We start from the raw sequence: 23,066 nt of genomic DNA, 5'->3' as shown, positions 1-23,066 counted from the left end.
CCACCTGTTTCCATTTATAACTGTGAAGAACCTGAGCGGAGGATCTCAGCAGATCACCCAGAGGCAGTTAACTCTCCATCAGCCAATCATCACTCTGCAATCAGGTTTTATGAAGGCCATGTGACCCCAGTCAGCCAATCACATGAAGCTGACGCCCAGACGCCTGAACTCTCAGTTAAGGCGCGTTAACTGCAGTCTAAGCAGCCGGCCTGGTTTCACTGCTTGGTACTGAAAACAACCACAGAGGAAACATTTACACAGATCTCAGCAGCAACTGAGACGCATCAGTTTTAATACAGAAACAAAAGAAGAACTGAGGATTAATATGAAACAAACCGTTTTACAGGTTGAAGAGTTATTCTCTGTAAAACCAGCAGGAGGCGCTACACGTTGATGCCGTTTGGTATTAATGCAGTTTTATCCAGTCCAGTCTGACAGCTGATTACTTCTGCATATTCAATTTACATGTGTGTTTTATAAACTTAATCTAGTTTTTATTGATGTATGTCACAAAGTGGTAAAAGCTACCAGCCCAAAGGCCATTTATAATCCCAGTATTTAATACATACGCAATGCAATTCCTGTGATAAGAAATCGGTTTTATTTTTAGGCCACATCCTCACCAGCAGGGGCAGTAATGAGGCAATTTGCCAACCACCTTAAAACAAGAGAAGAAGAAAAACCAACCACACCTAGCAACGGGGTCAACCACACCTAGCAACGGGGTCAACCACACCTAGCAACGGGGTCAACCACACCTAGCAACGGGGTCAACCACACCTAGCAACGGGGTCAACCACAACTAGCAACGGGGTCACCTAGCAAAGGTCGGCCCACATCTGAGTGGAAGGGTCAGTGATCAGTGAAGAGTCACCTGACAGGTGTTTTGTTGGTTCCTTCGTTTTAATGGGCTTTTCAGAGTAAGAGCCTCTGTCTCTCTGATTCACTGTTGGTTGAATCCGTTTACTGATCAGGTTATTTGTGTTTTGATGGCAGGATTGAACACAATCAGGTTTTTATGAACTATTTCAGTGAACTTTGCTTTCTAACTTTTATCTGTAATCTTAATTTGTCCAGGTGTGAAAACCACAAGAGGTTTAGACAGAAGTGACCAGAAGGTAAATCATCCAGTTTACCGACGGTTTTTCTTCTGTGAGACAAAAATGTTCTCACTAGAAACTTGTTCTCTAAATCACCGTCTGAACAGAACAAATCTCCGGCTCAGACAATGAAAGCTGCATTATTTGCTTTTCTCTTCCTTTTAGGACCCTGATTATGAAAATGATTCGTCTGGGGATTTGATTTACATGAATGCAAAACCCGTCTGCAGGAACAAGAAGTAGGATGAGACCCGGATTGAAACCCAGATTCTGCTTCTGGCCCAGAGCTGCTTTTATTATTTTCTGTTTAATATTTTTGCTTTTTGTTCCTTCTTTTTCTTTTTCTCACAGTGGGCCACCATGATTATTTATAAATGTATGTGAAAATATACTTTATATTATTTAATTAAACAATAAAGCTCAGCAAACTGCAATAACTGGAGTGTCTGTTAAAAACTCCTAAATATCAGGGAATGCAAAAGAAAGCTCAATAAAAACCAACCGGAGGGTTTTTGGTTCAATCAAAGTATTTTTCCTCTGGAAGGATCTTCAACAAATTGAAACCTCTGATCAGGAAACACATTTTCCAAAGTCACACACACACACACACACACACACACACACACACACACACACACACACACACACACACACACACACACACACTCACACACACACCAATAGGTGAGAAATGTTCAGTGATTTGACCAGGGCCACTTCTACATGTGGTGAGGGGAATCTAACTCTCAACCCACTGAGACACATCAGTATTTTCTATGGAATGACGCCTGAAGGAGCCAGAAGTGACTTGAGCTGCAGCAGCTGCAGCAGCTGCAGCAGCTGCAGCAGAGGCAGGTTCAGGCGGTGAAGGAGTCTGCAGACTGGAGGGATGGAGGAGAGGAAGTGTGAAGCTCTCAGACGGTCTGGGGGAGGAAGTGCTGCTGTATCTGACGGGTTGCAGGAAACCATCACAGCTTCAGTATGACCGGCGACACTTTGCTCTGCGTCTTCTTGTGTGAGTACTTTTTACTTTTCATCTCGGTTTAACAAACATCAACTTTATTGTCGCTTTAGTGCTTAACTGGACATTTTTATCTGATGTCCCTCACATATTTCTTTGTCCCAGTAGAAGACAATTTGAACATCTTCACTTCCTCCTCGTCTTTGTCTTCGAGTCGTCGTCTCTGTAAACTGCAGACCTTCTTATAAAGAGTCCTGTAACGATGTGATGAAGGTCCTGAATGCATTTTGGTCCAAACTCAGTTCAAACCCTAACCCTTACAGGAACTCGACATTCAATTTTACATCTGTTGAACGATTGTTACATCGCATAAAATGTCCCATTTTATCATAAAAAGACAAAATCAGAAAGGAAAAATGTAATATAAATGTTATGATGTTACATCATAATGATTTTAAGTTTTAGAGTCTGAATCTGAGCCGTATTTTCTTTTTGTTCTCATGTTGTTGTGATTGGGATGGAAAGTTTTGTTCCTCTGCAGAATCTAACGACTGACCTCTGGTGATGGAAAGAGGAAGCTGGTCTCACTGGTTTCTCTCACTGGTTTCTCTCACTGACACGTCGTGTTGGTTGCTGGTTTTCTGCAGACAAATAACAAACCCCCGACAGATTCAGATTAAATTTTTTCCATTTGACCGCCATCTTTGTTCTGTTTGGAGCGACTCAGCCAGACTCAGAACCAGAAACTGATGGAGAATCTGAGACTGGGACGGGGGTCTCCGCCCTTTTGTCTCTTATTAATCGCAGCTCAAAACAAAGCAACTAATAAACTAAAAAAAGTAATAGTTGTATTGAAATTCTTCAGCTGAATGAGCGTAAAGGTTTAAATCTGTCAGCTTGTATTTTAAATCCTTTTCCACAAACAGAAGAAAATATATCCATGCTCAATTTGTAAGTTATTCTTCAGGCAGATTATAGACTTGTGGATAAAAAGATAAATATCAAAAAGTCAGGTGATGTCAGTGTCTCTGTGTGTAACGATGCCTGAATCCTTGGATCTCATCACCAACAATAAACCATCAAAATACCAGAGGAAACATGAAAACGCTGCTGTACAGGTTTGATTCCTGTAATGTCAAATGTTTCCTTTTGATTTTTGACAAGTTTTAAACATTTCTTTACTAATGTGGAAAAACATTTTCACTATAAAAAGTGTTTAAATCTGAATAATTGTCAGATTCCCTGAAAAATCGAGATTTAATGTGCAATTTGTTTCTAAAAGTGTTGTTAAGATGGAAACTGAGTTGGTGAAGCAGATCTTGTGGTTTCTCTCAGCAGACACTGATGTCGTTTCTCTGCAGCTCTGCAGATCTCCAGCAGTCCTGCTGCAGGGGATCAGATGAACGGATCAGCAGGAGGAGATTTCTCAGGATTTTGTGGCTCTTCTTTCTCTGGAACCAGGAAGATCTTCTGCAGGAAAACTGTGGAGAAGGAAACGTTCTGGTAGAAACTAAGGAGGATTCAGCTGCAAACGGACGATACAGCATTGAATATGTCAGAGGTCAAGTGCCAAACATTTACAGCTTATTGGTGAAGATCTCAGGCCTGACTGGGTCGGACTCGGGTCGGTACCGATGTGGTTTGGGAATCCTACCAGGATTTCACTCTCAGTGTTTCAGGAGGTGAGTTTTCTGCTAAAACATTTTCATCTCTGGAGGAAAGTTTACCATTAGCTGCTGATGGAAGATGATTATTCATTTATGAATAATTAACTAACTGATTGTGTGAACCTTATCTTAACCACCATGTCTCTGATTATTTCCAGTTTCAACTTCCAGACCATCAACCAGTTGGAGCTCCAGTTCAGAAGTTTTACACCTTCAGTTTCCTCTGGAATCACCAGCCAGTCGGTTCCAACCCAAGAGAACCCAACAACATCTGACTGTCAGTTATATTTATGATGTTGAATGTTCCTTTAATGGTTCATCTTCCCACATGAAGCTGTTATTCTGTTGCTCACCTCACATTGTGGTGTGAAACCAGCAGGTTCTCCTTCCCAAACCGCTGCAGATGTTCAGCTGTTTGTGCTTCCAGTGCTGGCCGTCACCGCCGCCCTGCTGGCTGCGATGATGATGATGAAGGTTTTCTGCAGAAGATCAAAGAAACCTCAAACAGGTGAGAGAACAGAAACACGTTTAGGAAGCCGTTTGTTTTCTCTGATGTCTCTAAGTTAACAAAACTGTTAATGTTTCTAGATTAGAATCATTTCTATCTGTTTTTGGACTTAAACGTTCTTAAATGTTTAAACTTCGGTTTGTTCTGAAATGATTTCCAGATTCTGCTGTGGAAATGCATCAAAGTCCTGCTGCCTGTGAGGTGAGAAAATATTAAGCATATTATTACTGGTTCATATTGAGATCAAATTAGAAAAACAAGTTTTTACCTGCATGTTAACTCATTATTCATAAACATGGCGTTTAGAAATCTTAATGAAACTGAAAAATTCAAATAATAAATGAAATCAGTTTAAGTTATCAGTTTGCAGTAAATATTCTGCAGGTCTGGTGATGCCAACATGTTTCCATAAACCCTAAAATATTGCAAATGTTTATGGAGCAAAGACCTTTTCACAAAAAGTTAATGTTTTTCTCCTAAAGACGACCAGAATCGATGATGACGATGATGTCAGAGAGGAAGACGGGCGGTGGAGATCTGCTGACGTGGAGATCTACGTGGCGTACATTGACGCCATCAGCAGCTCTGTGACTGCAGCTGCTCAGCAGCGCCAAGTCAGAAAAGCCTTCATGTTTTCACTTTTCATCATCATAAATATAATAAACAGCAGAACCTGAAAGTTTTTACACCAATTAAAGACACAAAATGATGACTAAACATATTTACTCTGCGAGTGAAATATACTCTCAGAGTAACCCTACACCCTGACTCTAACCCTACACCCCAACCCTACACCCCAACCCCTTATGACACAAAAAACAGTCTGAGGTTTAAAATACCATTTTAATGAATTGGTTGACGCTGTTTCTGCCTCTTTCAGGCTCCAGATGATCAAGAGGATGATGAAGCTGAGGTGAATTTCTCCAGCAGACTGTTGGACTCGGCTCTCAGAGCCGCTGGAGGCTGCAGCAGTGACGTCCTCTACTCCGTTATCCGCCAGGACGAGCTGCTCTACTCAAACATTTTCTAATCTGCTCCCATTTGTTCAGATGATTTTTATTTTATGTTAACAAACTGACTGGTTTTACACCAACTGAAGCTGAAGGTCTGGATAAATTTCAACTGCAGAAAATATCCATTTCAAAGTCTAAACTATCAGTTTTCAGTCGTTCCTTGGAGGAAATCCTGATTCATTTGACATGTGGTTGTGCACCTGTCTGTCCAGGAGTTACGTGAGTTTTGTTGTTTGTCTTTTTCTTTGGATGTTGTTCTTCTGTACGATGATTCAGATGCACCCAAAGTCAAATCCATCTACTGTAATATTTTTAAAGAGTCAAGTTATAACGGTATCTCCTGTTTACTAATGAGATCAGCTAAATATCTTTTATTTCATAATGTGTCTTAAAGCTGCTCCACAGCAGGAAGTGTCCAGCATGTTTTCTTTGTTTCATTGATCTCAGTCTCATCTGACTGAGATCAATCTGCAGCTTTCTGCAGAACATTTCACCAAACGTCACAGAGTTTCTGCTTCTGGTGGCATCATGGAGGATCAACGTCTTCATCATATGAGTCACATTAGCGACACCTGCTGGATCTGAACCGTCATTGCAGGTGGTGTGATCTGCTGTGGACAAGAGATGAATGGACTCAGCTGACTGCATGTTGGCTGCATGTTGGCTGCATGTTGGCTGCATGTTGGCTGCATGTTGGCTGCATGTTGGCTGCATGGACTCACACCTGAGCACAGTCTGTACAGACAGATCAACCTAACAGTCCCATTAGGGTCAAAGGTCAGACAGCAGCAAGCCCGGAAAGTCACGTTTATTTGTATAAAACATTTCAGCAACAGAAAGTTCAAGATGCTTTACGTCATAAAAACATAATACAGTAATTAACTATGAATATCATCATCAAACAAATATATCAATCAATGTTCCATTGATTACTAATAAATTCAGCTCTAAGCAGGTGGGATTACAGCTTTGAGTTAAAGGAGCTCAGTGAAAAACACACAAATGACATTGTAACATAACCAAAATGTTTGCAGAATATTTCTGAATAAATTTATGAAAGATTAAATGTATCAAACTGTTTTGTAGAAACAGTTGCTGTTATTTCATTGTTTAAGTTATTCCATATTTCAACTGTTTAAAACTGATTTGGGGCAAAAATTATGATGGTTTTAGGTGTGGCTGAAATTAATGTATAAAGAGGGGCGTGCGGCGGTGGCGTGCGGCGGCGGCGTGCGGCGGCGGCGTGCGGCGGCGGCGTGCGGCGCGGCGGAATACGCTCATTGATCAAGTCAGTGACTTGATCGAATAATTAAACAAGTCAAAAAAATCAAAGAAAACATAAACAGTAATCACTCTTTATCTATGATGCAAAAATGAATTTTTCTGATTCCGTTTTATTCTGATTTAAGCAGAACAAACTTTATTCCTCAGGCTCAGAACCAGATTCCAGGATCTTATTTGTCTTCTTCTATGGTACAATAGATATGATTCTCTTCTTTGGTGACATAACTGAGGTCCTGATAGATGGGGTTCTCATAAATGGAGTTTCCATATGTGGATTTCTAAAAGGAGTCACATAAACATTCATTGTTATTTCACTCAGTTTCAGAAAGAGATTAATAAAGTTAAAACATTGGAACTAAAAGCAGAATCTGAGGAAATGATGCAAATAGGAGCAAAAGCTCCTTTATGATCAGAAACGTACCACAGCATTTGATCCAGCTTCGTTCTCTGCATCTGTTAAACAATTTATAGTTATTGTTTATGAAGCTGAATGTCTTTAGGGTTTTTGAAATGATATAAGAATTATCTTAATCTGATTAGTTTAAAATAGTGAAGCTTTGTGATAAAGTTAAACATCCAGATCAGTCTTCTTAAACAGACACATGTTGGAAAACTTTTTGTTCATGCAATAAACATACAACACCAATCACTTACAGAGCCTACTTAAAGTATTAACAGCCCTCAATATTTTCAGTTGTTGGGTGGTCATTTATATTTGTCAGCATTTTTTCTGTTATATCAGGTACCATGTGATGGAGGAAACAGGTTTCCTTGCTTATGTTTGACCAAAAGAAATGAATCTTGGTGCTGGTTTTATTCAGAACTATGTAGAAGGAATTTCGGAATTACAGGTTCCCCAAGATTTCAACCGATATCTATTCCATACATGTGTGATATGTTTTTATTTAAAGAATTCCAGCAATGGACTGATGACTTTATCTGTTACTTTAAAACCTAAGTCTCATCAGACAGTTATCTGTCTGATGAGACAAATAGTTCAATTAAAATTGAACTATTTGGCTATTTTCCTCATAACCAAGTGGTTCCCCAATTTGGAAATTTTGGTCTAAATAACTGGTTTTCTGAATAATTGCCCTAAGTAATTAATTATAGTTTTTCATAACCAAAACTAGACTTCCATAGTGGCATTACAATAACGTCCCCTGATAACAAATATGGCGTCATTTGGAATTTATGTTTTGGTGGCAGTGTTAAAACGCCACTTATTGGCCCCGTGTGCCTTGATCTGAATATGAACCACCTGCCCTGATTCTTCTAAATAAACAGCACCAAGGCTGAGTCCAAAGACTTCCAGTCCAGATGTTCTCCAGTGAACTCATGACTCCACCTCACCACCAGGTGGAGCCAGAGACTCATCTGATTCTAACTGTAAATCTGGTCCAACAGAAAGAGGATTCTCCACTTCCTCCATCATGATACAAAACATTTGTTTATTTAGGTAAATATTTCAGTTTGTTGCTCCTGATCAGAGTGTTGTGAAGGTGTGTGTCGGTGTGTGTCTTTGTGTGTTGTGTGTGTCGGTGTGTGTGTGTGTGTGTGGGTGTGTGTGTGTGTCAGTGTGTGTCGGTGTGTGTCAGTGTGTGTCAGTGTGTGTTGGTGTTGTGTCGTTGTGTGTCGGTGTGTGTCTTTGTGTGTTGTGTGTGTCGGTGTGTGTGTGTGTGTGTGTGTGTGGGGGTGTGTGTGTGTCAGTGTGTGTCGGTGTGTGTCAGTGTGTGTCAGTGTGTGTTGGTGTTGTGTCGTTGTGTGTCGGTGTGTGTCTGTGTGTGTTGTGTGTGTCAGTGTGTGTGTGTCTGTGTCAGTGTGTGTCAGTGTGTGTGTGTCTGTGTCAGTGTGTGTCAGTGTGTGTTTGACCTCTCAGAGATCTTCTCCTGCAGGAAACCAGCAGAGCTGCTGAGATCAGAACCACCAGGGCAGCCAGAGTCGCACCAACAACCACAGGAACATCTGCAGAGGGTCAACAAGCCGGTTCACACTGAGCATGCTCAGAACCTGCTAATATCTACTGAATATCTGGATGCACATAAACAGAACCCAGAACCATCAGAACCTGGTTCAGTTTTTTTTATTTTTCTCTACAAATCAAGTTCTTGCTGCATGTTTTGAACAAAACCACTGAGAATATATAAACAAAAACATTATTATGAAGATTTTTATAGATGACTCACAGACGGAAGATTTTTTTTTGTTATCCTGAAACTGAGCCGAGTCGTTATTGATTTTAAAAGATCTTTGATGTGTGAAATTTCCTGAACTGGAGTTGAATCTCTGAGTCGTTGCTGTGGAAAAGTAAATAAGATCAGATATCAATAAATCCATCTTTATTTATAGAGGAACTTAAACACACAAAGTGACATAAATGCTGTGCAGGTACTAAAGTAACCACAAAAACAACTCCAATGAAACATGAAAAACTATCAAATTAAAAAGAAGCAAAAAAAGAAAATGATTCAAACATGAGACTTTAAAACTGACTGAAAACATGAGCAGAAATGGAGCTGAAAGTCTGTGAAGTTACTGCTGGTGTGGAGCTGGATGGGCCAACTGGACGGGCTGGAAGGAGAAAAGAAACAGATCAATCAATCAATCAATCAATCAATCAATCAATCAATCAATCAATCAATCAATCAATCAATCAATCAATCAATCAATCAATCAACCTTTACTAATAGATGACTCCACACACTCAAAGTGACAGAAATGTTGCACAGATCCATACAGCAAAGTATGAAAAATGAGATGAATAAACACAATAAAACAGACAAAATAATAAAGACAGAAAGAGAATCATTCATGATCATTTCTGCTCAATTAGAGACTTTAAAACCTGAACCGGAGCTGGACAGGTTGACAGCTGGAATCAATCAATCAATCAATCAATCAATCAACCAATCAATCAATCAATCAATAAATCAATCAATCAATCAATCAATAAACATTTATTTACAGAACACTTCACACCCACATGACCAAAGTGCCGTTTGGCTCATAAATCATGAGCAAAAAAAAAAAAACATATACAATAAATCAGGAAAGAACAACTAAAAAAAAGCAAAAAAAAAAAAAAAAAAGCAAAAACATTAAACTGGAATAAAACTGGAAAATTACCACAAAAACCTGAAGACCTGAAAATATCTCATGTTTTTTACATTTCCAACAAAGAAACTTAGAGGTTCCTGATGAACTCCAAGGTTTTTGAAACTACAAAGTTTCTAAACTATAGAAGTTTAATCCAGTAAAAACTCACCCCGAGTGACGATGATGTAAAAGTCTCTGTGTAGATCTGATCGAATCGCTCTGTCCAGTTTACATCGGTACCATCCAGAGTCAGACTGGGTCAGCTGTGAGATGGTCACCAACAGAACTGCTGATTTTCGTCTTCTATCGTATTCAATGCTGTATCTGCCTCTGTCAGCTCCGACTCCATCAGTCTGAACTAGAACTTCATCTTTTCCACATTCTCCTCTGCAGAACAGTCGTTTCCATCCAGAGTCTTCAAAGGAGCAGGCGACTGTCAGTGAACCGCCGGCGTCACTATGGAGGCGAGGAGCATTGTTCCCATCCAACAGAGCTGTTAGAATAATCATCAGTCAATGATCATCAGTCAATGATCATCAGTCAATAATCATCAGTCAATAATCATCAGTCAATAATCATCAGTCAATAATCATCAGTCAATGATCATCAGTCAATAATCATCAGTCAATAATCATCAGTCAATGATCATCAGTCAATAATCATCAGTCAATGATCATCAGTCAATAATCATCAGTCAATAATCATCAGTCAATAATCATCAGTCAATGATCATCAGTCAATAATCATCAGTCAATGATCATCAGTCAATGATCATCAGTCAATAATCATCAGTCAATGATCATCAGTCAATAATCATCAGTCAATAATCATCATTTATCTTTTGTTTTAACATTTTGATTTAAATGTTTTCAGTGTTTCTCAGAGACTCACCGTCTACAACAACCAGCCTGAAGTCCTGGAATGAAGCTGATGATGATGATGAAGAGTCGGTCAAACCACATCTGTACCGGCCGGCGTCGGACCGGGTCAGCTCTGAGATGCTCACATACAGAACCGAGTATGTTCTGGAAGCTTCTCTGACATATTCAGTTCTGTACCGTCCGATCTGAGCTGCAGCATCACTGGTTCTGATCAGGAGGTTTTCTCCCTCACAGGTTTCCCTGCAGAAGAACTTCAAGGCTCCAGATGAGAAAGAGACACATGAAATCAAGACGTCTTCCCCAGAAACTCCATATTGTCTCAGAACTTCAACTGTTCTCATGTCTCTGACCTGCAGGGCTGCAGAAAATAATGCATTAGTGCAGGTTGCTCTGGCTGAGCAGGTCAGTCTAAGAAAGTACAAAAATCCCACTGATGCAGAAGAAGAAGAGAGCTGATAACAAGGAAACAAGCAGGAGCTGAGAAAGAAGCTCTGACATGGAAACATCTACGGAAAGAAGATGGAGGATCAGCTGCAGCATCTGTGCAGTTTGAAAATGTTCTTCAGGTGACAAAAGGCCGACTTTGTAACTGTCTTTATGTGACTCAGTGGGTTCAGGTCAGAGTGCATGACCACAGTGACACCCAGTGGCCACCCCGCGGTACTGTTTTGTTTCTAAAAGCAAGAAGCTGCAGTGAGGTGAAGGTCAACTCTTAAAACTCTGACCTGCAAATACTTTCACCCAAACGCAGACAGACAGACGGACGGACAGAGAGAACGTAGATAATCATCAGTTAGATTCACTGAGAGGAAAACTTCTCTTCTTCAATCAGCTCTGGGGAGGATTTAGTTCTGTAGAAATTAAGATTAGCATTTTGGATCTTTCTTTTTTTGTTTTTGTTTTGAATAATTAAAATCACCAATCCCTTTTCTTTTCTGTCTAAACGTTAATTTTACTCCAAATGTTCAAATCTGCAGATAAATCAACATTATATTTACTGATAGGAAGTGAGATTTTTATCTCTGCTTCTGAAAGTTTCCAAATGGTTTTGAGAATAACTTCGGGTTTACGTTTAAGGAAGTTCTACGCTTACATGTTTGCTCTTAAATTTTGTCTGAATAATAAATTTGAATCAATGATATTCAAGAATTCAACAATCAGATAATGACATTGAACTGAAAGCTTTAAAGGGATTAAATCTTTTCTCTCTGGGCGTAGAGGTCAGAGGTCAGAGCGGCCGCCCCGACACGGAGGTTGTCCTGAGTTCGACTCCCGTCCTCTGTCCCTTTAAATGTTCTCTAAATGATTTATACCTTTATTGTTCCATGTTGAGAGGTGAGAGTATTTTTTGTTTTGCCAGATGTTTGGGTTTTTCTCCATTAACAACATTTTACAGTCAAGTGTTTAAATGACCAGTTAAGTGAGAGAAAAACCTGTAAATAATGTAAATAATTATGATTTACTCACAGAGGAAGACGAGGCAGAGCGAAGGCAGACGGGCCGTCATGACGTCTCTGCTGCTGACGATCAAACTCCTCTGCTCTGCTCCCCTCGGGGTGTTTGCTGCTCGTTTCCTCTGACGCTGCATCAACACTGACCACAGAAACTCCTCAGGCAAATGTAGAAGCTGACATGTTTCTGCTGTGAAGATTTTTGCATCATTGACGTTTTAATACATTTTTTCATCATGTTCTGTGTCTCACTGAAAGGATCAGAAACTAGTTTTTGTGTTTTTTCTGTCAGTCGCCACTTCTCTCACACACTAACATTTTATAGAAGCGTTTATTGAGATATGAACCACTTTTCTCATCTTTCCTGGTTTCTGCAGCAGAGTGTTTCTCTCTGAATGGCTGCATGACTCAGACTCATCACCTGCGACGCTGCAGAGAGGAGACTCGGGGTCAGAGGTCAGCCCTGTATGCCTATTCATTGCCTTGTGGCGTTCCCCTCCTCTCACCAAACGATAGGCAGCAGCTACGCTGAGGTAGCTTTGTGTGCAGAGGAGTTAACTGGTCCTTAATGAAAGCATTAATCATCATTCCTCCACCACCGTGCTCAACAGTCGTTATGAAGTATTCAGTTTAGAGATATTATGATCCGCAGGCCTGAGTTTGTTCATTTGTTCAAAACTCTGGAGTTAAAATGCTCATATTGGACTAAATGATCAAGAAAGTAGAAATAAATGCATTTCTTTTCTTTTTGCATAAGTAATATGCAAAAAGAAATGATCACATTGCATTTTTGACATTTATTGAGCACATATTATGAGAAAAGTTTGTAGTCGTCTGTGGGTCCAAGCAGAGTGACACACACAGGACCATGAAACACACACACACACACACACACACACACACACACACACACACACACACACACACACACACACACGCACACCCACACACACACCCACACGCACACACACACACACCCACACGCGCACACACACACACACACACACACACACACACACACACACACACACACACACACACACACACACACACGCACACCCACACACACACACCCACACACACACACACACACCCACACGCACACCCACACACACACACCCACACACACACACACACACACACACACACACACACCCACACACACACACGCACACACACACACACACACACACACGCACCCACACACACACACACACCCACACACACACACACACACACACACACACCACACCCACACACACACACCACCCACACACACACACACCCACACACACACACACACACACACACACACACACACACACACACACACCCACACGCGCACACACACGCACACCCACACACACACCCACACACACACACACACACACACACACCCACACGCGCACACACACACACCCACACACACACACACACACACACACACACACACACACACACGCACACACACACACACACACACACACACACACACACACACACACACACACGCACACACACACACACACACACACACGCACACCCACACACACACACACACACTCCAAAACGTTTGGATGTTCTTCTCACTCACATCAAACAAACAAGCAAAATGTGTTTTTATGAAACTGAATCTCTTCCTTCCAGTCAAAGTGCTGATAGATGCAGAATTAAAGCTGATTGTGGGATTCGGACCTACCGGTTCTGAAAATGCTTGGTAGAACCATTTCGGTTCAGCGAACAAATGAACTGTTTTAAATGAGTCCAGATGCAGATCAAAGTTTTTCCTGATCAAATGAAAACATGATGGAGAAAACAGAGCAGCGTTCTGCAGCCCGGTCCAGACCCAGTCATGAGACCGCAGAGCGGTTCTGGATTGTCTTAAACTGCAGCTCTAAATCTAAAATCATTTGGCTTCAAGTTGTTTTAGGCAAGACTTTATTGTTCATTTCAATTTTCTTCAGATCTCAGGTGAAAATCTTTGGACTCCTGAGGCTCAGAAACAGAATCCAGGATCTTATTTGAGTTCTCCAGAGTGCAGTAGGTCTGGTTCTGGTCCCTGGTGGCCGGGCTCAGGTTCTGGTAGAAACCTTTCAGAGTGGATGCATCATTGGTGGTTCGCTGGAAGGAAGACAAACATTCACTGTGGCAACCATGGAAACTCAGCAGCATGAAGGGATGACTGAATACCTGAGCGAACGAATCAAACCGTTTCAGATATTTATTAAACTCACCGCAGAGTTTGATCCAGATGAACTTCCTCTGCTCTCTGCAAAGCAAATCACAGTCACAGAGTTAAGAGACTGAAAGTCATCAAATCAACAATCATTTTGATCTGATGCATCAGAAACAGTGAAGCTCTGACTGGTTCTGAAATCTGCAGAACTTGAACCGGATCCGGATCAGTCAGTTTAGAAATAGATTCTGTTTCTCAGATCGCGAACGCAGACGCTGCGACCTGCAGCGCGTTGAAGAGCCGTCATGCTGTGGGCTGCCTCTCACACACACACACACACACACACACACACACACACACACACACACACACACACACACAGACACACACACACACACTTGTTGTGTGTGTGTGTGTCTGTCGGTGTGTGTGTCAGTGTGTGTCTGACCTCTCAGAGATCTTCTCCTGCAGGAAACCAGCAGAGCTGCTGAGATCAGAACCACCAGGGCAGCCAGAGTCGCACCAACAACCACAGGAACATCTGCAGAGGGTCAACAAGCCGGTTCACACTGAGCATGCTCAGAACCTGCTAATATCTACTGAATATCTGGATGCACATAAACAGAACCCAGAACCATCAGAACCTGGTTCTGGCTGTCTGAATCAGTAAAATATAATTGAATAGAAACATATATGATGAAGATTTTTCCCATTTTGTGAAGAAAGACGTGTCTCTGCCTCCAACATGAACTGACATGTTACTGATGTTGTGTTGGTAGTAAATGTACCTGAACTGGAGCCGAAGCGCTGAGGTGTCGGTGTGGGTCTGGACGGGTCGACTGCCGGGAAGAGAGAAGATGGAGAGAAACCTTCCTGCTGACTCACTGAAATATTAAAAAACTGTGAATATTATTTATCTGGTTTGAGTTTAAATCACTTATGTATGAGTAGAAAGAATAAAGCAGGTTTTATTATAATGAACCACAGAATATCTAAAGTCTGATGTTTCTGTACAGATCTGAAGTTCTGCCCATCACACATCGGTACCGTCCAGTCAGAGGAGCAGAACTCCTCCTGATGTCTCTGTATCATATTCAACGCTGGATCTGCCTTTACATGCACCAACTCCATCACTTTCAACAGGAAGGTCTTTATTTCCACATTCTCCTCTGCACAAGGATTTGACTACGCCAGAGGAGGAGGCGACTGTCAGAGCTTGAAAGATTTACACATCAGAGACTCACCGTCTACAACAACCAGCCTGAAGTCCTGGAATGAAGCTGATGATGATGATGAAGAGTCGCCCAAACCACATCGGTACCGGCGGCCGTCGGACCGGGTCAGCTCTGAGATGCTCACATACAGAACCGAGAATGTTGTGGAAGCTTCTTTGACATATTGAGTTCTGTACCGTCCGATCTGAGCTGCAGCATCACTGGTTCTGATCAGGAGGTTTTCTCCCTCACAGGTTTCCCTGCAGAAGAACTTCAAGGCTCCAGACGAGTGAAAGATGCATGGAAAAGTTGTGTTTCCTCCAGAAACTCCAGAAAATGTCCGAAATTCAACCGAGGAGCCGCTTCCAACCTGCAGGGCTGCAAAAGATGATACATTAGCAAACGCTTTAGCTAATGCATTAGCTGATGCATTAGCTGATGCTTTAGCTGATGCATTAGCTAACGCTTTAGCTAATGCTTTAGCTGATGCATTAGCTGATGCTTTAGCTAATGCTTTAGCTTTAGCTGATGCATTAGCTGATGCTTTAGCTAATGCTTTAGCTAACGCTTTAGCTAATGCATTAGCTGATGCATTAGCTGATGCTTTAGCTGATGCTTTAGCTAACGCTTTAGCTAATGCATTAGCTAATGCTTTAGCTAATGCTTTAGCTGATGCTTTAGCTAACGCTTTAGCTAATGCATTAGCTAATGCATTAGCTAATGCATTAGCTGATGCATTAGCTTATGCATTAGCTTATGCTTTAGCAGGTTGTTGTTGTTCTGGGTGAGCCGGTCAACCTGAAGAAGCAACTAAAATCAGACTGAACTGCTGTTTACTCACAAACATGATTTCATGATTCACTTTAATTTGCTCAAACTGGAGAACATGGAGTCTGGAGGTAAAACTCCAACACCAGATGAGACTTTAACCGTCACCATGGCAGGAGCATCCATTTCATCACCAAGACGACGAGTTCAACCAATGAAAAGCTCCTCCTGCCTGGTGACTGACCCAGAGAGGAGCCCGACCTGCTAACGCTAACACCTTATTATTATTATTATTATTATTATTATTATTATTATTATTATTATTATTATTATTATTATTATTATCATCAATTGTTAGATCTTTGTCGGGAACATGATTTTCATGTGTAAAAGTTTTTCTACCTTCATGTTGTTATTTTTATCTAACAAAATGTCTGCAGCCTCAGGCGCCTGTCTTGTTTTGTCTCATGTTGTTTGTTTCCTGTTTTTTGGACCCGTCAGAACAACCAACTGAGAACAAAACAGGGCATGAATGTTTCATAACCTTCTGAACAGAATGAAAACTGAATTTATTGTCCCACAGAGAGGAATCCGGAGTCTGAACACAGCTGCAGTTATTTCAATTATTCCTGTGATTCAGAACAACGACCCGTCTGTCTGTCCGGCGAGGCTGACGATTGTTTTAAAGCGGAACCACATCTGAGATCCGGTCCATGTTGATCACAGAGGAGAAGCTGTGGAGAAGTCCGGTCCACAGCAGGAACCAGCTCCATGTCGGGTTTTATCATCGCATCTGGAGGTTTGATTATTTTTCCACTGATAACATTTTACAGTAATCAGTAAAACATTCTGACAGGAAAACCTGTAAATAATGTAAATAATTATGATTTACTCACAGAGGAAGACGAGGCAGAGCGAAGGCAGACGGGCCGTCATGACGTCTCTGCTGCTGATGATCAAACTCTTGCTCTGCTCCCCTCGGGGTGTTTGCTGTTCGTTTCCTCTGACGCTGCATCAACACTGACCACAGAAACTCCTCAGGCAAATGAAAGGCGTCAAAATGAACCAGTTTGACCTGAAGAAACCACTGGAACATACTGGAACCAGTGCTGGCCTCTCAGCCCAGTGTGGTTCTGGTTCTGGTTCTGGACCGTCTGTCTGCTTCAGGGACGAACTGCTGCATCCTAAATGCTCAAAGAGCCGTAATCACAGATCCTTCCTCTGTCAGCCTTTATGACCTTCACTGCTTCACTGGAGCAGAAGCTTGAAGTCTGACAGCATTGTTGTTGAAATATTTAAGATTTTAAATTCTGTCTTTCTTTGTGTGAATCTACTTGCTTTGTGGTTGAAATGTTCCCATTGTGGGACAAAAAGTCATATTTCTATTTGATCTTCAGGTTATTTAGTGTTTTGGTTTGGTTTCACCCTCACTTCTCTTACATGGAAATGTTTTAAAGAAGTGGCTTCTGAGACACGAACCACATCAGTGTGAACAGCGCTGCTGGTTCCTGCTGCAGGGTGCAGATCTGCACACATCACAAACCAACACATGGAAACACGTCACAAACATCCACCCAGCTGCTTAAAGTCCAAAACCAGAGAACAATTTGATTAGAAAGCTTTTTTTCCCACCAGAAAATGCAGGAATGAAATAAACAGAGCAACTCCAACGTCCTTCACCTCATTGAATCATTTCATTAATATTCTTAGTTTTTGTAGTAACTACAGCAACCGTTCTGTTTTCAGATAAACATGACATTTTCTGCTTGGATGAAGAAATTGTGGCTCCTTCAGGAAACCTAAAGAAACTCCAGAATGATGTCAGAGAACAGGAAGTGACTCCTCAGCCTCCTTTCTGTTTCAGAGCCTCAACATCTGGAGAAAAAACTAAATCCAGCAGAAAACAACTGAAAAGCTAATAATGGAGAACCAAACATGCTAACACAATATTTATTTTTGCTTTGAAGCTGCAGATGTTGTTAAAAAACATGCGGATATATAAAACAGAAACGTATAAGTTGCATCTGGTAGAAAAGTTCAAGTGCTAAAATAAACAGATTAACCTAAAAGCATTGATTCATTTGAATGATCAATTATCTTCATCAAACATTTTGAATGTTAGTTTGTCTTTTTATGTCATCAGGGAGCAAACTGTCCAACTTCTCCTTTGGGTCGAGTGAGTTCTGAGTAGATCTGGTTTTGGTCCTGGCTGGACGGGTTGAGGCTTTGGTAGGTGGGATCCTGTGGACCCTCTGGATCCTGTGGATCCTCTGGATCCTCTGGATCCTCTGGATCCTCTGGACAGCAGTTCTCATAGGTGAGACTCTAGAAACAGATGGAGCATGAAGATCACTCAGAGTTACAGGCTTGCTATTTAAATTATTTAGAAATGTGAATCACATCAGGCTGAAATAAACTCACCTCAGTGACTGAACCTTTCAGGCCTCTGGTCATCAAACCTGAGGAGCAAAAAATAAATAAAACCCATTGATTAACTATCACCTTGGACCATAAGAAATATGGAAAAAATAAAACTTTAAAATCCCAGAAGGTTTAGAATCAAAGGAGAATTCAGAACTTCATAATCTTCACATTTATTCCCAATAAAATGTTTCCATATTATACCTGAGACCTTTATGATTCTCTGCTCTCTGTTATAAAAGCCTCATAAACGGGTCAGTGTGAGTGGAGCCCCCCAGTGGAGCCCCCCAGTGGAGCCCCCTAGTGGAGCCCCCTAGTGGAGCCCCCTAGTGGAGCCCCCCAGTGGAGTCCCCCAGTGGAGCCCCCTAGTGGGCATCGGGGGCATATTTTGCATTCCAACATAAGTTATTTTAAGTTATTTTAGTCCGTTCATGTTGCATCTTGAACACTGAATATCTTTCTACTACAATAAAAGTTTGTTAATATCTTGCTAGTGAGATTTCTGGAGTTGAAAATATTTTTCTTTAGGATACAAAAGCACCACAAACTTATGTGCAAAAAGCAAAACAGGCCAACCATGGACAGATGAATATTATATATTAATATTAATATATCTCAAACTGCATTTGAGCCTGCAAGTTCAACTTTATCCCGGTTGCCGGGGAGACGTGACATCACTGTTGATGTGTGTCAGTGTGTATCAGTGTGTATCAGTGTGTGTCGGTGTGTGTCGGTGTGTATCAGTGTGTATCAGTGTGTATCAGTGTGTATCAGTGTGTGTCGGTGTGTGTCGGTGTGTATCAGTGTGTGTCAGTGTGTGTCGGTGTGTGTCAGTGTGTGTCAGTGTGTGTCGGTGTGTATCAGTGTGTGTCAGTGTGTATCAGTGTGTGTCAGTGTGTCAGTGTGTGTCAGTGTGTGTGTGTGTGTGTCAGTGTGTATCAGTGTGTGTCAGTGTGTGTGTGTGTGTCAGTGTGTGTCAGTGTGTGTCGGTGTGTGTCAGTGTGTGTCAGTGTGTGTCGGTGTGTGTCGGTGTGTGTCGGTGTGTGTCAGTGTGTGTCAGTGTGTGTCGGTGTGTGTCGGTGTGTGTCGGTGTGTGTCAGTGTGTGTGTGTGTGTGTGTGTGTGTGTGTGTGTGTGTGTGTCAGTGTGTGTGTGTGTCGGTGTGTGTCAGTGTGTGTCAGTGTGTGTGTGTGTCAGTGTGTGTCTGTGTGTGTTTTTGTCAGTGTGTGTCGGTGTGTGTCGGTGTGTCAGTGTGTGTAAGTGTGTGTCGGTGTGTGTCAGTGTGTGTCGGTGTGTGTCAGTGTGTCAGTGTGTGTCTGACCTCTCAGAGATCTTCTCCTGCAGGAAACCAGCAGAGCTGCTGAGATCAGAACCACCAGGGCAGCCAGAGTCGCACCAACAACCACAGGAACATCTGCAGAGGGTCAACAAGCCGGTTCACACTGACACCTGCTGGTGGACTGTGGAACTGACCACAGGCATGTAGACAGATCACAACCTACCTCATGTCCTGTTACATCCATTCTTGTTTATATAAACTCAGACTTTAATTCTTCCAATCAGATCAATACCTTGTCATGCCGAAGAGGGAATTCAGATATTGAGTAGCAGGAAAGCAGCTCTGAGGACTAGAGCTGCTCTGGTTCAGTGTGAAACTTTCTGAAGAGAAAAGTGTAACTGTGGCTCACAGAGGCTGAGTGGAGCCGGAGGTTTTGTTTCTCCGCTCTGCATTTGTGCAGGTTGATGAGAGGAAGCAGCAGGCGTCTGAGTGGTTTCTGGTCTGGAGGTCGATGGCTGAACGGCTGAAAAAAGGAAAAACGGCTGGAAATGATCCGCCTGACCACAGATGCTTTTTTGTAATCCAACTCTACAAAGTCTTAAGGTAATCTGTGTAACTCCAGCCATGAAGGACTGAATGCCTTTGTTAGAAGAGACGCGCAGCAGCACCTGTCCTGTCCATACAGAAAATGGACGGATGGATGTTTCATTGATTACTGGTTGGTTGGATCACATTCAGACTGTATCATTATATTCATGCTTCATTCTTTCAAATTTTGAATCTACATTCAGTGAAAACTAATATGAACGACCTGAAAACTATTTTCTATTCTTGTATGTTTGAGATGCGCAGAATGAAGTGGGAACGTTTTCTGGACCTGGTACCAGCAACCCAAACTCTGAGGACGATTGTTGGAACTTTTGTTATCTGACCCAGATAGAAACTCACCCTGTGAGACGGTGATGTCAAAGTCTATGAATGCAGTTCTGGGTCCGTCCTGCTGACAGCGGTACCGCCCGGAGTCAGACTGGGTCAGCTCAGTGATGGTGACCAGCAGGACTCCCTCAGCAGATGATTTCCTTTCATACTGGATGTTGTATCTGCCGCTGTGAGTGGATTCTCCTGCCGTCTGAACCAGAGCGTTTCCTCCACAGTCTCCTCTGCAGAGATACTTCGTCCCACCAGAGAAAGCAAACAAACAGGCCACGGTGACGGAGCTGCCCGGTTCTGCAGACACTCGGCTCTGCTGCGGCCCGCTGCGTCGATCCAGCACCGCTGTGGGTTCACAGCAACCATCAGGAGTCACATTCTGCTCTCAAACATCTGAGTTCAACAGAAACTCACCGTCTGTGACTCTGAGCTGAAACTGTGTGAATGAGGCTGCAGACACCGAGGCGCCGGTCCCGCAGTGGTACGCTCCAGAGTCAGCCTTGGTCATGGGAGAGATGGAAACATGCAGGATCTGATCGAACTGATACTTTGAGCTGAATCGGCCGCTTTGAGCTGAGTCTGCCTGCGTTTTGATCAGGACGTTTTCTCCTGCACAGTCATCCCTGCAGAAGATTTTCCAGGTTTCAGGGGAGTGATGAACGCATGGAAAGGAGAAGTTTTCTCCGGCTGCTCCGAACTGGTACATGGCTCCCTCATGGTAGCAGCTGTCTGCATCCTGCAGACCTGCAGGAGAATCAACCAGCTTCACATGAAGAAAATACGGAACAAAAACCTTCATCTCGCTTCTCGTCACCAACCACAACCAGCTCAGAGCAACATTGATGAGATCATGTTGAACTGCTTCACTGCGGTTCAACATTATAGACATCAATGCAACAGGAGAATCAAAGATGCTGCGAAGTGCTGCATGCTTCCTTCAGTCTCTGTGTGCAAATCAAGAATCTTCTGCTGAACTTCCTCAATCGTTCAGCTATTTTTGCTGCAGCTGCTTCAGTTTCTGCTTCCTCTAAAGTCCAGTTTTCCTCTGAACTTGTGTTGAATCTTAATGTTGACTTTTATGTTTTCACTGATTCTGTGACTAAATATGAGAGATTAATGAAAAGTTTTGTTTGAGATGGTTTTGTCTGCGTTACAGTGAGACAATAGATTGTGAAAATCACTTTAGAGTTTATAATTTAGCGCTGGACTGAATCTGAACTGGAACATGAATCAAACCTCTTCATAGTTTAAATTCCTAGCAGTTATTAGACCTGAACGTTTCCTCTGCTGCTGCGGCTTTGCAACAGTTTAAATCACACAAATCCAACCTGCTGATGGATTCATGGTGAAACTGTAAGATGATTTTTTTACATATTAAATATTGGTGAGAATCTTCAGGAAAGAAAAACTTTTCTTGAACATTTTCCAGGTTCCTCTTTTTAACTTTGACTCTCAACTATTCTGTTCTTGTTTAAGAAACTTTAGAACATTTATAACAAATTTATGCAATATTTTTATGCACTAATAAGTATAAACTTCTTAAAGTAGCTTTTCTTTAGTGAGAGCCTTTATAACGTCTTTTCACTTTACTTACTGTTTAATTAAATCCAATTATTATTTATTCCCTATGAGGATTCAGGTCACATTTTTCTCTTAAAGGCACAGAAGCATAAATAAAGTATTTGTACTCACAGAGGGTCAAGAAGCAGAACACAGTCAGCTGAGCTTTCATGTCGGCGCTGTTTGTGTTCATCACGTTAACTTCTCTAATTAAACTCTTCCTCCTGCTGCTGCTCCTCCTCCTCTGCAGCCTGCATGGGTCTCTGATATCTGAAACAGATTAAAGGTCAGTTCTACGCCTGTCCTACCCAGAATGCACCTGGCCTCCCAGCGGCGAAGCGCCGCAGGATTCCTGCGCTAATAAAACAATGAAATGAACCAATCAGTTAAACTGCAGTTTTATTCTGTCCAAAGCAACAAGCAGATGAAACTAGTGGCGGAAACGAGAAGCTCAATCCTGAGCCTCCTTTATTAAAGGATAATAAATATTATTATCCTTTAGCTTCCTCATTACATGAAATCATGGCAAAAATCACACTTCATTTTACTAATCATCTATTGATCTGATATTGATGTTCGACCAACGAGAACAATAAAGTAATTCTACATTAGCCAGAGAACCAAAACTTTAATACCTTCATCATTCACTTTTCAGTCGTTTTATCAAACAAAGAACAGGCTTTTATTTTGGCTTTTATTTTGGCTTTATTTTGGCTTTTATTTTGGCGTCGCCTCCAGGCTGGAATCTCTAAACAGCT

At 41.8% G+C, this 23,066-nt stretch overlaps 3 protein-coding genes and 1 long non-coding RNA gene across 4 annotated transcripts; 1 reads left to right on the top strand and 3 right to left on the bottom strand.

Annotated features, from left to right (window-relative positions):
- The first annotated feature begins 3,101 nt into the window (after positions 1 to 3,101).
- On the top strand, positions 3,102 to 6,418 carry LOC129377012 (uncharacterized). The gene is made up of 7 exons (XM_055056739.1): positions 3,102 to 3,179; positions 3,523 to 3,743; positions 3,887 to 4,005; positions 4,108 to 4,236; positions 4,397 to 4,437; positions 4,719 to 4,850; positions 5,117 to 6,418. Exons 1-7 carry the CDS (start codon positions 3,102 to 3,104, stop codon positions 5,264 to 5,266), a joined length of 870 nt encoding a protein of 289 aa, XP_054912714.1. The 3' UTR covers positions 5,267 to 6,418.
- Positions 6,419 to 6,655: 237 nt separating this feature from the next.
- LOC129377011 (uncharacterized) lies at positions 6,656 to 10,851 on the bottom strand. The gene is made up of 7 exons (XM_055056738.1): positions 10,521 to 10,851; positions 9,799 to 10,122; positions 9,027 to 9,104; positions 8,720 to 8,830; positions 8,406 to 8,498; positions 6,955 to 6,986; positions 6,656 to 6,811 (listed from the first exon to the last, which is right to left on the bottom strand). Exons 1-7 carry the CDS (start codon positions 10,849 to 10,851, stop codon positions 6,704 to 6,706), a joined length of 1,077 nt encoding a protein of 358 aa, XP_054912713.1. The 3' UTR covers positions 6,656 to 6,703.
- Positions 10,852 to 13,910: 3,059 nt separating this feature from the next.
- LOC129377202 (uncharacterized) lies at positions 13,911 to 14,675 on the bottom strand. The gene is made up of 3 exons (XR_008607888.1): positions 14,586 to 14,675; positions 14,196 to 14,230; positions 13,911 to 14,082 (listed from the first exon to the last, which is right to left on the bottom strand). It is a non-coding gene; the product is annotated as an uncharacterized LOC129377202 (long non-coding RNA).
- Positions 14,676 to 18,115: 3,440 nt separating this feature from the next.
- On the bottom strand, positions 18,116 to 22,501 carry LOC129377160 (uncharacterized). Its single transcript, XM_055056925.1, has 7 exons — positions 22,441 to 22,501; positions 21,163 to 21,492; positions 20,767 to 21,093; positions 20,228 to 20,341; positions 19,861 to 19,953; positions 18,541 to 18,578; positions 18,116 to 18,444 (listed from the first exon to the last, which is right to left on the bottom strand). The coding sequence occupies exons 1-7, from the start codon at positions 22,499 to 22,501 to the stop codon at positions 18,259 to 18,261; spliced, it is 1,149 nt and encodes a 382-aa protein (XP_054912900.1). The 3' UTR covers positions 18,116 to 18,258.
- Between the last annotated feature and the right edge of the window lie 565 nt (positions 22,502 to 23,066).

The sequence above is a fragment of the Poeciliopsis prolifica genome, unplaced genomic scaffold (genome assembly GCF_027474105.1).
Source record: "Poeciliopsis prolifica strain line A6 unplaced genomic scaffold, Auburn_PproV2 SCAFFOLD046, whole genome shotgun sequence".
Classification (NCBI taxonomy): Eukaryota; Metazoa; Chordata; class Actinopteri; order Cyprinodontiformes; family Poeciliidae; genus Poeciliopsis; species Poeciliopsis prolifica.
The sequence above is the reverse complement of the archived record's forward strand: the minus strand, read 5'-3'. Positions and strand labels throughout refer to the sequence as shown.